This window comes from Ursus arctos, unplaced genomic scaffold (genome assembly GCF_023065955.2).
Source record: "Ursus arctos isolate Adak ecotype North America unplaced genomic scaffold, UrsArc2.0 scaffold_26, whole genome shotgun sequence".
In the NCBI taxonomy this organism is placed as follows: domain Eukaryota; kingdom Metazoa; phylum Chordata; class Mammalia; order Carnivora; family Ursidae; genus Ursus; species Ursus arctos.
This window is the reverse complement of record NW_026622941.1, coordinates 38,906,955-38,922,222: the sequence shown is the minus strand read 5'-3', so window position 1 is coordinate 38,922,222 and position 15,268 is coordinate 38,906,955. Positions and strand designations below refer to the sequence as shown.

The 15,268-nt window shown below is 37.3% G+C and overlaps 1 protein-coding gene across 1 annotated transcript; it reads left to right on the top strand.

Moving 5' to 3' along the window:
• The first annotated feature begins 12,056 nt into the window (after positions 1–12,056).
• On the top strand, positions 12,057–12,992 carry LOC113257478 (olfactory receptor 8S1-like). The gene has a single exon (XM_026501628.2). It carries the CDS (start codon positions 12,057–12,059, stop codon positions 12,990–12,992), a length of 936 nt encoding a protein of 311 aa, XP_026357413.1.
• The last annotated feature ends 2,276 nt before the right edge of the window (positions 12,993–15,268 follow it).

Sequence of the window (15,268 nt, the reverse complement as noted above, 5' to 3'; positions counted from 1 at the left end):
CAAATGCAAATGAAAACATGATGGTCCAAAACCTTTGGGATGCAGCAAAAAGCAGTCCTAAGAGAGAAGTTAATAGCGATACAGGACTACCTTAAGAAGCAAGAAAAATCTCAAATACGCAACCTAACCTTATACCTAAAGAAGCCAGAAAAAGAACAACAAATGAAGCCTAAGGCCAACAGAAAAAGGGAAATAATAAAGATTAGATCAGAAAACAATGATATAGAAATTCAAAAACCCAGTAGAACAATCAGCAAAACTAGGAGCTTGTTCTTTGAAAGAATTAAGATTGATAAACCACTAACCAGACTTACCAAAAAGAAAAGAGAAAGGACCCAAATAAATAAATGAATGAAAAAGGAGAGTTCACAACCAACACTGCAGAAATACAAACAATTATAAGAGAATATTATGAGCAATTATATGCCAACAAATTAGGCAATCTGGAAGAAATGGATGCATTCCTAGGAACATATAAACTACCAAAACTGAAACAGGAAGAAATAGAAAATCTGAACAGACCCATAACCAGCAAACAAATTGAATCAATAATCAAAAATCTCCCAAAAAACAAGAATCTGGGGCCAGATGGCCTCCTAGGGAATTCTACCAAACATTTAAAGAAGAATTAATACCTATTCTGAAACCATTTCAAAAAATAGAAATGGAATTAAAACTTCCGAACTTATTCTATGAGGCCAGCATAACATGATCCCAAAACCAAAGACCCCACTAAAAAGGAGAATTACAGACCAATATCCCTGATGAATATGGATGCAAAAATTCTCACCAAGATACTAACTAATAGGATCCAACAGTACTTTAAAAGCATTATTCACCACGACAAAGTGGGATTTATTCCTGGGGTACAAGGGTGGTTTAACATCCAAAAAATCAATCACTGTGATACACCACATTAAAAAAGAAGGGACAAGTACTATATGATCCTCTCAAGAGATGCAGGAAAGGCATTTGACAAAATACAGTATCATTTCTTGATTGAAACTCTCAGGGGCTCCTGGGTGGCTCAGTCATTAAGCATCTGCCTTTGGCTCAGGGCGTGGTCCCGGCGTTCTGGGATCGAGCCCCACATCAGGCTCCTCCGCTGGAGGCCTGCTTCTTCCTCTCCCACTCCCCCTGCTTGTCTCTCTCTCACTGGCTGTCTCTCTCACTGGCTCTCTCTGTGTCAAATAAATAAATAAAAATCTTAAAAAAAAAAACTCTGCTCTGTAGGGATAGAGGAAACATACCTCACTATCATAAAAGCCATGTACAAAAAACCCGCAGAGAATATCATCCTCAATGGGGAAAAACTGAGAGCTTTTCCACTAAGGTCAGGAACACAACAGGGATGCCCACTCTCTCCACTGTTGTTCAACATAGTAATGGATGTCCTAGCCTCAGTAATCACACAATAAAAAGAAATAAAATTTATCCAAATCAGCAAAGAAGAAGTCAACCTTTCACTCTTTACTGTCGATCTGACCTGATACTATATGTAGAAAACCCAAAAGACTCCACCCCCAAATTGCTAGAACTGATACAGAAAATTCAGCAAAGTCTCAGTATATAAAATCAAAGCACAGAAGTCAGTTGCATTTCTTTATACTAACAATGAGGCAGCAGAAAGAGAAATCAAGGAATTGATCCCATTTACAATTGCACCAAAAGCCATAAGATATCTAGGAATAAATTTAACCAAAGAGGTAAAGGATCTGTACTCTGAAAACTATAGAACACTTATGAAAGAAATTGAGGAAGACACAAAGAAATGGAAAAACATCCCATGCTCATGGATTCGGAGAACAAATATTTTTAAAATGTATGTGTTACCCAAAGCAATCTACACATTCAATGTAATCCCTATCAAAATACCATCAACATTTTTCAAAGACCTGGAACAAATAATCCAAAAATTTGTATGGAACCACAAAAGACCTTGAATAGCCAAAGGGTTATTGAAAAAGAAAACCAAAGCTGGTGGTATCACAATGCTAGATGTCAAGCTGTATTACAAAGCTGTAATCATCAAGACAGTATGGTACTGGTACAAAAACAGATACATACATCAGTGGAATAGAAAAGAAGACCCAGAAATGGACCCACAACTCTATGGTCAACTAATTTTCGACAAAGCAGGAGAAACTATCCAATGGAAAAAAGTCTTTTCAATAAATGGTGTTGGGAAAATTGGACAGTCACATGCAGAAGAATGAAACAGGACCACTTTCTTATACCATATGCAAAAAGAAATTCAAAATGGATGAAAGATTTAAAGTGAGATAGGATTCATCAAAATCCTAGAAGAGAACACAGACGGCAACCTCTTGGACCTTGGCTGCAGCAACTTCTTACTAGACACATCTCCAAAGGTAAGGGAAACAAAAGCAGAAATGAACCATCATGATTTCATCAGGATAAAAAGCTTTTGGATAAAAAGCAAAGGAAACAACAAAATTAAAAGGCAGCCTTTGGAATGGGAGAAGATATTCTCAAATGACATATCAGATAAAGGGCTAGTGTCCAAAATATATAAATAACTTATTGAAGTCAACACCCCCCAAAATAAAAAAAAACAGTCAAGAAATTAGCAGAAGACATGAATAGACTTTTTCCAAAGAAGACATACAAATGGCCCATAACACATGAAAAAATGCTCTACATCACTTGGCATCAGAGAAATACAAATCAAAACCACAATGAGATACCATATCACACTGGTCAGACTGGCTAAAATGAACAACTCAGGGAACAACAGATGTTGTCAAGGATGCTGAGAAAGGGGAAACCTCTTACACTGTTCGTGGGAATGCGCACTGGTGCAGCTACTCTGGAAAACAGTATGGAGGCTTCTCAAAAAGCCAAAAATAACCTATGACTCAGGAATTGCACTACTAAGTATTTAGAAGAAGGATACAAACATAATGATTTGAAGAGGCACATGCACCTCAATGTTTATAGCAGCAATGTCCACAATAGCCAAACTATGGAAAGAGCCCAGATGTCCATCAACAGATGAACTGATAAAGAAGATGTGATACACACACACACACACACACACACACAAACACAAACACACACTGGAATATTACTCAGCCATCAAAAAGTGAACTCTTGCCACTTGCAACCATGTGGATGGAACTAGAGGGTATTACGCTAAGTGAAATAAGTCAACCAGAGAAATACAGATACCATATGATTTCACTCATATGTGGAATTTAAGAAACAGATGAACACGGAGGAAGGGAAGGAACAATAAAATAAGATGAAAACAGAGATATGTAAACTATCAAACCAGATTTCAAATTTATATTTCTTTGCTATTGATGCAGCAATTGCAATAGAGTGTTCTAGACTACAAAGTTACTAGCATACATTCCCAAGACATTGGTGCAATAACTTTTTTGCTCAGTATAGCACTAATTATAATAGATTTGACTTGGAATCAGCTTGAATAATTATCAATGGGAGAATGGCTAAATAAATTTTGGCAGATCTGTATTACGAATATCACATAGGCATAAAGAGGAAAAAGATGGGTATTGCATGTAGGCATGAAAAGAACTCCAAGGTATATAATTAATGATGAAAACAAGCTGGAGCATACATATGGATCTCATATATGTATAGAAAAATGCATTTGAGCATGTCTGCTAAATCATTATATCTAGAAAGGTGGTATAGTATCTAATGATATGGCCGAAGATTGTTTCATAATTTCTTACATAACAAAAGACTAATGAAAAGCAAGTTTGTCTTGTTTTTACTCATTTAACTATCCTGATATTCAGCTCACTTGTATTTACAAACCTATTTCATATACACATGGGAAGATGATCAGGAGATAAACTCAGTGACTTCTCAGTTTCCATAGTAAATCTCAGGAGGGTTCATCCACCTTGTATTTGGCCAGTGGGAAAATCCTGGCTTCCTACACGGGGACCAAATTTTGTTTTCCCTCCCTGTTCCTATGGAACTCTCATCAGAATGGTAGGATTTGGGAAGGAAGGGAAAACTGAATGGGAAGAAATCAGAGAGGGAGACAAACCATGAGAGACTCTTGACTCCAGGAAACAAACTGAGGATTGCGTTAGGGAGGTGGGTGGGGAGATGGGGTAACTGGGTGATGGGGTAACTGGGTGATGGGTATTAAGGGGCAGGTGATATGATGAGCACTGGGTGTTATATGCGACTAATGAATCATTGAACATTATATCAAAAACTAACGATGTACTGTATGTTGGCTAATTGAGTTTAAAAAAAAAGAATGGTAGGATTTGTCATTCAGTAGTTCAAAGTGATTGCTTCAACTCAGAATTTCCAGCGATGTTGCATAATAAAGTCCCCTGTTGCCCTCCCAAAAGTTCTTTTTTTTTAGTTAATGAGTCCAATGTCAAACTTCTAGTGTGACCCTAGGGACTGCCTAACATTAACCAGCTGCCTCTTAGTGTCCCCATTCAATTCTACAACCCATCATCAGCTGACAAAACCCAGCTGCCTACCTCTGATTGGTTACATGGGAGGATCCATTGTTTGGACAGTGCAAACAGCAAGATATTTATCATAAAGGAAGTTAAGTGAACAAATGATTGTATGATCAGGATTAAGAAAGATGAAAGAAATTTCTCAAATGAGATGATTCTCAAGCAGAAATTAGAAAAAGTTTCTGAAGACTTATCTACAGGGTCTTTTGGAGCCTGGGTAAACATACTTCTTTTTTCTCATCCAGCTTTTTAGACTGAAAATTATACCTATTCACAGAGTAGTTGCAGTACATCCTCTCTTTATGGGGATCACCTGAGCGAGTATGGCTTCACTTATTAACTCTGAGCTCCAGGATACAAGCCAAGAGCATAATAATGTCCTTCCTAAATTGTCTGATGTTTTTGTTCCCTCTGACCAGCTCCGTGAGCTACTTTCTTCTCCCTTCTCTCTTGCCTTCCCTGTCTTTATGGCTTTCTTAGACACGTATTTTTTATTCCTTTCATCTAAACTCTTTTTTACTGTCTTAGAGCTCTTCTGCAATGCTATTTCCTCCAGAATGACTAGTTTTTATCAGTTCCCCTAAGATGTTCTAGTCAGCTTCTCAGATGTACTTCTTTTCCTCATCCTTTGAAATATTAAGCATTTTAAATAAATTGAAACTGAGTTTGTTAAAGCTTTTATTTTATGTAAATTAATTAAATTATTATAACACTGCAAAGTGGGTGCTGTTATCCCCACTGTGCAGATGGGAAATGTGAAATTAAAAAGGTGAAATTTCTTTTTAAGCTTGCATATCTAGAAAATAGTAGATCTGGGGTAGGGCCCCACATATGTCTGCCTCCAAGGAGGTCTGCCTCTGCTGCTTCTCCTTACCTCTTGGCATAGAGCCTGCATTTTATCAGGATCTGGAAAGGTTGGACCACTGAGATTACTTGAGCAGGTAAGAACATCAAGCACATTATTTCTAATCTTAGTAGATTAAAATCTTCTTTATGCCCTGAGGCATACTCCAGGGAGTTGTGCTTTTGCAATTAAAAAGTAAAACACAGAGTTTGTATCAGGTATTTTATGTAATTTTATGAGTTGTCAGCATTTCCTTAAATACCAGTATTATAAAATATTTTAAAGAAATGCATACATTGCAACAATAAGTATATTTCGTGGGTCTTGCTTTCTTAAGCAGAGATCTTACCACTGTCTTCATATGTGTGTATGAAAACCAAGAAGTAAAAAAAAGTAAAAACTGAATATTTATATAGCATATAGTACATTTGCATAAATAGACTTCTAATTCCCTCACAACAGAAATTAGAATTATTGTCAGCATAAACTCATCCGTTGCTGGCACTGTGCGTGATTTCGGATGTCAACATAAAGCAATAAACAAAAGAAAATCAATTGGATACTTGCAAAAAAATCACAACACTGTAAAACTCAGATCTATATTTGTGGAGCAACTACACAATCATTTTTTTGTAAGTTTCTAGTTCAACATTTTCTTTTATTCTGCAAATCTATACCTAACAATTAAGTCATTTAAAATATTTAAAAGTCATCAGGGAAGCCGAACAATTCAGTAATTCAAGACGTGTTTTCCATTTCTGTGTTTGACTTTAGTTGCTTTTTTTGCATCATTTTGACTATGAAAATATGGCTCTAATGCTGTTGACTAAGGATCTCAAGGCACAACCATGTTGGCAGAGAGAGCTAACATAACGAGCACCATAGCCTGGACGCTCATCACGCCTGAACATTAAAGAAATTGGGCCAGCTACTTGGTTGATATGTGCAGGGCAAATAACTGGTTGGATTTCTCCCCTAACCAGCTGATTTTGCATTGCATTAACAGAATGTTAGATTCTCTGTTGCTTCAATTATAGGGATTTGAAGTATGATTCCTCAGTTGCTTTTTGATTTTGGTCACTTTACCTAGCATATATATTACATATATTGGTCAAGTTCTATATATTCTTGTTTCTTATGGAGGTAAGAATTCAGTTTTCACTTAACAAAAGCAAAAGCACGTAAATAGTTGTCTTAATTATATATTTGAATACATAATTTGTTTATTTGGAGTGTGTTTAGTGGGTATAGAGAGTGTTTTAACCAAGAATAACATTTTACTATCAGACTTATATTGAAACACAATGGCCTTATAACTAAGGGAAATACACTGTAACTGTTTTTTATAAATTTTTGTATTTTAAGAAATATCATTTAGCTTTAATTTGACCTTCCACAGTGGAAAAGTCTAAGTAAAACTTCATTATTAAATTTGTGTGTGGGGGGGTGGTTATTCAAGAATTTTAAAACATTTTTCATTTTGAAAAATTGTAAACACATAGGAAAGTTGGAAGAGTAATATGATAGTGTAACTTTCAGCTATATCCACAAATTGTTAGTATTTTGCTACATATACTTTCTTAATTTATCTGTATGTATGTATTGTATTGTGTATATATCTGTCTAATTATCTAATTTGATCTGCTGAATCATTTGAAAGTAAGTTATGGCACTGTAACACCTCACTCGTGAGTACTTAAGCATTCATCTCCTATGAATAAGGATATTCTCTTACATAATCACAATCCCATTGACAGACCTGAGATAAATAACAGCAATTTAATAAATATATAATACTGAGTTTGTGTTTTAAGAGATGGGATTTGAAGCCTTTTGAAATGTAGGTAGTGCTTCCTTGCCCTCTAAGATAGTATTTCAGCCCGAAAGAATTGTTACAGTGTCATTCTTTTGGTACCTCACCATGTTGTCCATGCTTCTAGGACAAATGTGACTGCTATAGGGTACCACAGATGTGAGGTAGTAAGCTTTGTCATTTGGTGCTCTTCTTGGAAAGCTGGAACTGGAAACTCCAGAAGGTGATCTTAGTTACTGTGTGATTTATACAGCTAGTCCACTCATGTGGAGAAGTGCTGTTTAAAATCTTGTCAATCGGTTGCTTAATACGAATCATTGTGATTTGTATATAAAATCCGTGGGAAATTTTACTGCAGTCTAATTATGTAATAATACTATTGATTTCCAGGTTTGTTTAGTAAAGCTTTGTGAAACCAAACCAGACCAAAGACCTCCCTTAACCCACCCCAGAGCGTGTGAGGTATCTCATCAGTCAAGGAGCGGGACATAAAGCAAAACCAGGACACATATAGAAAAAAGGTGATGGTTGTCTTTGGCACTTATTTTATATTTCCCCACAATGCCAAGTGCCCCTAATAAAGTAAGGGACTTCAACTAATATAGACCATTTAGAAGCTTGTATCTTGGTTACATAGACTGTCTTTTCTTTCTTTCTTTCTTTCTTTCTTTCTTTCTTTCTTTCTTTCTTTCTTTCTTTCTTTCTCTCTCTCTCTCTCTCTCTCTCTCTCTCTCTCTTTCTTTCTTTCTTTCTTTCTTTCTTTCTCTTTCTTTCTTCCTTCCTTCCTTCCTTCCTTCCTTTCAGAAGTCTCTCGCTCATTCATTCATTCATTTGTTCGTGGTTTTCACTGTCACATTCTAAGTAACCCTTATGGGCTATTTATTATACCCTTTGTCTGACTCTGAAATTAACACTTCTCAGGAAACTTTTAGTTTGGGCAAGAGCCAACTAATTTCCTCCACATAATGGTGTTAATATCTAGAAACAAACCTATTCTATTATGTTCTCAGAGCTGTTTACTTTAAATTTTGAAATAGAGATTAAAGAAATAAATCAATAATGGTCATGTTTCAGAAATGAGCCACAATAAAAAATGGCAGTTTTAATATAAATTTTAAAGCACCTTGTTGAGATGACATTGATGCAAAGCTGAACATATTTAATGTATAAACTTGCTGAGTTTGAAGATAAGTATACATCTGTGAGACCACCATTACAATCTATGCCATAAACATATCCATCACCTCCAAAAGTTTCCTCCCACCCTCTTTATTTATTGTGACTTTTTGTGTGTGATACGATCATTTAAGATCTACCCTGTTAGCCACCTTATAAGTATATAATACAGTATTACTAATTAATGTCACCATGGTGTATGGTAGATCGTTAGGACTTATTTATCTTGTATAACTAATTTTGAATCCTTTGACTAATACCTTCCTATTTTCTTCTCAGTCCCTGGTACCCATATTCTACTCTCTGCTTCTATGAGTTTGACTATTTTAAATTAAAAGTGTTATAATGTAGTATTTTTCCTTCTGCATCTGGCTTATTTCACTTAGGATATAGTCCTCCAAGTTCATCCATGTTGTTGCAAATGGCAGGATTTCCTAATATTCTATTACATGTATATGTGACATTTTCTTTATCCATTAATCTGTGATGGACTCTTAGGTTGATACCATGTCTTGGCTACTGTGAATAATGTGGCAATGAATATTGGAGTGCACGTTTTTCTTCAACAGGAAACTTTAGCAAGGAAAGTCCTTCACTGTCAGCCAGGCCAGAGATTCTTTTTTTTTTTTTTTTAAATGATTTTTTATTATATTATGTTAGTCACCATACAGTACATCCCCGGTTTCCGATGTAAGGCTCGATGATTCATTAGTTGTGTATAACACCCAGTGCACCATGCAATACGTGCCCTCCTTACTACCCATCACCGGTCTATCCCATTCCCCCACCCCCCTCCCCTCTGAAGTCCTCAGTTTGTTTCTCATAGTCCATAGTCTCTCATGTTTCATTCCCCCTTCTGATTACCCCCCCTTTCTTTATCCCTTTCTTCCCCTACCGATCATCCTAGTTCTTATGTTCCATAGATGAGAGAAATCATATGATAGTTGTCTTTCTCTGCTTGACTTATTTCACTTAGCATTATCTCCTCCAGTGCTGTCCATGTTGTAGCAAATGTTGAGAACTCGTTCTTTCTGATAGCTGAGTAATATTCCATTGTATATATGGACCACAACTTCTTAATCCAGTCATCTGTTGAAGGGCATCTCGGCTCCTTCCACAATTTAGCTATTGTGGACATTGCTGCTATGAACATTGGGGTGCATATGGAGGCCAGAGATTCTTGGTAGGCTGGTTGATGGGGACCATGAGCAGGCTGGCTGATGGGATATGTGGGTTGGCCTTGTGCCCTTTGCTGGGGTTGCAGGTAGGTGGTGCTGGGGTCTGTGGGCAGGTAAATCTGGGACTGGCATCTGTGGGTATGCTTGCTTTCTCTCTTCCCTGTGGGAGAACTTGTGGGTCAAGGATATCTTTTTTTTTTTTTTTTTTTTTGCGGTTCTCTGTGCTGAGTTATGAGAACGTTGACACGTGTAAAGGTATTTCTTACCCTTTCAAATGTTTCTTTTCTCATTTCTGTGTTCCATCAGGGTGCTGTAATCTGTCACCTGGATTCCTGATCTTTCATAAAGGTATTTTCATCCATGGATGGTTGTTAAATTTGTGTTTCCTTAGGGGGATAAGGGCTGGGACCTCTTATTCTACCATCTTACATCACTCCATAATTTTATTTTTAAAAGATTGTTCTGAGAACCTCTAAATAATGTTAAAGAAGAAATTTACTGTGACATCAAAGCCTTAGCATTGACTTTAATCACAATGATTGTTTCTTTGCAAGGTATTGCCTTGATCCAAGGTTCAGATTCTCTCTATAGTTCATGGAATCTCTGGATCTAGTTAGTTGGACTATGTTTGTTGTACCCAAGAGTAAGGGAATTTTATTTTATATGTACTGGCTCTGAAATCATACAACACAAGCCTCTTTCCTGGCTACTGTGAACCCTTAGTTGGGTTCACTTGCTTTTCTCTGGAGGTGATTGGGTGATCTCAGAATGAGCATTGAGAGCCCCCATGCACAATACTGCTCTATCTAAAGAGTGAAAGAGGAAGAATTTAAGAGATTATCTCCATATTCTGACCCCAAGTAATTATAAATAAAAATCTACATATTGCGCACAGTTTATTATTTTACATTGCTAGTGTTGAATCCATCATAAATGTTAACTTCCAAATATATGATTTCCTACTTCTCCCTTAAAACAGTATTCTTAATGTTGACTTCACAAGCTGAAGAGTTTTATTACTTACTGGATCTGAAAGTATTGTTGCCACAAAACATTGTACTACCAACCGAGAATTCAGATAATTAGGTTTTGTTCCTTACATGGGTTGGGATGCTTAGCTGTTCAGTCAGTGAATCAACAACAGGACAGTTCCCTCAGTCTTCACTGATGGAGTAAATGAAATAGTGTTTATTAGAATAACAAGGGCCAGGAAGCACTTCCAGTTTGAGGCAAGACTATTGAATGGTTATATGAGACTCAGGTGAAGTCTAAAATATCAGGCCAATATGGGGATATATGCACAAGTTTCAAAGTATGAGGAGAGAGTTTAGATAACCATGTGGGGGTCTTAAAACCTGCAATGATGGCCTAGACAGGAGTGGTGACTACATATATTCCTGGATATGTGATTTTTAGGTTAGCATGGTGATCTAATCAAAGCATTGTCCTATTAACTGGGACCAGCTTCTCATGACCGATTATAGTCATAGCATTGCCCAGAAAAGCCCACCTAAAATATCACTGGGCATCATGATCTAGGCTACCAGTTTTTAAAAATGTATTATTATTTTGTGAATGTATTTTATTTTTTTCTTCTTTTATAATAATTTTTATTACATTATGTTAGTCACCATACAGTACATCCCTAGTTTTTGATGTAAAGTTCCATGATTCATTACTTGCATATAACACCCAGTGTACCATGCAATACGTGCCCTACTTAATACCCATCACAGCCTATCCCATTCCCCCACTCCCCTCCCCTCTGAAGCCCTCAGTTTGTTTCCCAGAGTCCATAGTCTCTCATGGTTCATTCCCCCTTCTGATTACCCCCCCCTTTCTTCTTCCCTTATAATATGATGCCTTTAAATAAAATGAAATTAGAAAAATCCAGAACAATCTAATTCCACATCCAGTTTCTAATTCCTTGATGTCTTATTGTCCTCCTGTAATAGTTTCTTACACTTCACCTTGGCCCCTATGACCATGATTGTGCATGTACTTGTATCATTATCAATACCTTTATAATTTATTGTGTACATGTGGTCATGCTCACACACATACACATGCACAACCAATAATTTCATTTACACTTTATTGAAAACAAATGGAAACAGTCAAATGGAAACTCACTTCTTGCACTCTTGACCATCTCTCCTAGACGTAGAACAGAGAAACTATCCCTGCTTCTATCTAAATCCTTTTAATCTAGACTTAATCCTACCTCAATTTCTCAAGTAATTCACTCCTGAAATTTTCTTCTCCACCTTCTCCTCATATCAGGAAACTTCTTTTCAAATGTATCACTCTAAACTACATAAAAACATTATAGCTCCAAAAAAGATTATAATCAAAAATAGGATCTTGGCTTATTTAAAATATCAATGGCAAGATGATGACCAAGAAATTAACTTGTGGGACAAGTTATTGTGTCCCCAATTAATTGTAGGACAGCAATGAAAAGATAGTCATGTAAAATAAGATCTAGGTGGTGGGGTACTGACAGGCACTGAAAGACTTGTGGTGGATCTTCTTGTTTTCCAGAGAGAACACTTCTCTATATGGCAATGAAAAACTACAGTGCTATCCGTGAGTTCATTCTTCTTGGACTATCTATTGACCCCAATATTCAGGACACACTCTTTGTGCTATTCCTTCTGATTTATCTCTTCACTCTGATGGGAAATTTCTTGATGCTGCTGGTGACTAGGGCTGATTCCCACCTCCACATGCCCATGTACTTCTTTTTGAGACAACTCTCCTTCCTGGACCTCTGCCATTCATCTGTCACAGTCCCCAAGATGCTGGAGAATCTACTTTCTGAAAGCAAAACCATCTTTGTAGAGAGCTGCCTGGCTCAGGCCTTCTTTGTGTTTGCCACAGGGGGTACTGAGGCCTGTCTGCTGGCTGTGATGGCCTATGACCGTTATGTAGCCATCACGTCCCCTCTGCTCTATGGCCAGGTGATGAGCAACCAGCTCTGTGTTGGGATGGTGTGGGGTTCCTGGGGCCTGGCCTTTGCTGATGCTCTCATCAATATCCTCTTGGCTCTCAATTTAGATTATTGTGAGGACCAGACTGTTCCCCACTTCAGCTGTGAGCTGTCTTCTCTCTTCCCTCTGTCTTGCTCTGATACCTCCACCAACTTCACACTCCTGCTCTGCTCCTCTGTCCTACATTTCTTTGGAACCTTCCTTATGATTGTTTTCTCCTATGCCCGAATTGTCTCCACCATCCTGAGCATCAGCTCCACCTCAGGCAGAGGCAAGGCCTTCTCCACCTGCTCCTCCCACCTCACTACTGTGACCTTGTTCTATGGCTCAGGTTTCCTCAGCTATCTCTTGCCAACTTCGGGCTCCCCTCTGGAGATGATGTTCTCCTTACAGTACAGTGTGGTCACTCCCATGCTAAATCCCCTCATTTATAGCCTGCAGAACAAAGAGGTGAAGGCAGCTGTGGGAAGAATGTTCAGAAAATACTTTCATTCTTTCATGTAGTAGACACAAAATCATGACTAAAGGGAAACAACTATTATGATACATGATCAAATAATGGATTTTAAGGAGAGTTTCTTGGTTGTCCATGATGCTAGATGCTACAGAGAACATAGTGACATTTATTTCCTTGAAAATGCTTATTAAGAGGACAGAAAACTAATATCTCAAGATGATTATGGTTCATTCTTATTCAGAAAAGGAGAAATGAATCAGATAGCCTTCTTTTTTAGGGGCTCATTTTATAAAAATGTTGATTTATTTTTCATATTTATCTGGACACCATTGCTATTGGTTGCTCATTAATCCTTCACACTTCTTCAAATAATTACACCCAAATCCTTAGAAAAACTAATTCTCTCAAATTCATGTCTGTAATACTGGGTGATCCAATAACCTAGGATAGGCTAACTTTTCTATCGCTTTCTTCTAACAGTACACTGAGGTAAGGATTAAAACCGAGACCCAAAGAATCTTACTCTAGGAAATTCAAGTACTTAGCAGGAATAAACAACAAGAAAAGACAGCATTTGGAACAGAGTCAATCTGACTGTTGTGCCTAAAGAGACCATGAAATCTGGCTCCCCTAGCAATTGTCCTTCCTGAGGTCAAATTTTTAACGAATATAGTAACAATAGCTAATTTGTTACATTTCTTAACTCATATCAAGAAGTGTGCTAAGTTCCTGTGATAGGCAGTCTGGCCTTCCAAAGAGGTCCTCCTAAATCCTTGGAAACTATAAATATATGGTATAAGAGATTTGGAAGATGTATAAAATTCTAGACCTTAAAACAGGGAGAGTATCCTTTACCCAGATGGGCTCAGTCTAATCACATGAATCCTTAAAAGCAGGGAAAGTTCTCCAGTGGTAGTCAGGAGCACCAAGCCAGAAGGAAGGTCAGAGATAATATAAGCACAAGAAGAATTCAACCGACCATTGCTGGCTTTAATCATGGATAAGGGCCATGAGCCAGAGGCTGTGTGTGGCCTCTAGAAACTGAGAACAACTTCCAGCCAAGAGCCAGCAAAGAAACAAGAACCTCAGTTGGTGGAATTCATAGAACTGACTTCTACCAAAAACTTCCAGATCCTTCAGGTAAGGCCTGCTGGCTTGATTTGGTCCTTGTGTGATCCAAACAGTAGAATCAGTTGAGCCCATCCCGATTTTGAAATAAAGATCTCTGAAATAATATACTTCTGCCATTTTAAGTCACTGAGTTTGTGATAATTTGTTATAGCAGCAATAGAAAACTAATACAGTACCTTACCTTTATTATCCTATGTAATCATCTCAACAGGTATGAGATAGGTTTATTGTTAGTTTTCCTTTACTGGTGAGGAAATGAAGATGTTTGCCTGTCCCGTGACTCACAGCAAGGAAATAGTGGAGCTAGAATTTAACCTATGCAGTTTGAACAGAGTCCATGCTCTCAGTCACTGAACTGCCCTCTCCATTAAGTCTACAAGGCTCACAGATCCTTTTTATAATTATTTACTATCAGAATACAACCAAAGAATGGTAACTGATACAGGTATCAAAGGTGAAATTAAGTCAACTGAACTTTAGTGAAACGCAGAGTGTTTAGAATTAGTTGTTTGGTTAAGATTTGAGAAAAGAAAGTAATTAGTATGCTACCCTTCTTCTGTTTTGTGAATCATCCTTTTTTCCCCAAAAGTTCCTCTTCTGCCTTTAATCAGGTCATCCACAGGCAGTTTCTGTTGCTTTCAAAAAAAGAAAATTAGTTTTAAAATTGGAACTGGAGATTGATTTGTAGACAACAACTCTTAGGGAAGTGAGGATATGTAGAATTAGTTATTGTGCTAAGATGTACAATGAAGTGAGTTGTCATTTCATTTTTTTCTGCGCATGGTATGTAATTGCCACCCTTAACACCCATGATTGCCTGAGACTGTGGACATCGTGCTAAGCCTCTGAATAGGGAGAAAGTGCTAAAATTAAGCAAGTCCAAGAGAAAGAGGAATGCCAAGACCACAGGTCTTCTGTTGTCAAGATAATTATTTCATTTCTTGATTTTTGACCTTAAGGTACAGAATGAACTTCAGGGCCTTTCTTTCCCTATGCTGAAAGGATATCTTTCATTTTATAGATATAGAGCAGAGGCTATACAAAATAACTCAGAGATTGATTCCATGAATTTACTATCACAGCAGGGTGCTTATGGGAGAATTATATGTTTATCAGGGAATTGTATCATCTGAATAATTGGAATAACGACATCGTGAAGAATTTGGAGGACCTGGAAAACAAAGAACCTCCA

Bases quoted from the DNA above. Each gene is read 5' to 3' on its own strand.
- LOC113257478 (XM_026501628.2), top strand. From the start codon at position 12,057: ATGGCAATGAAAAACTACAGTGCTATCCGTGAGTTCATTCTTCTTGGA.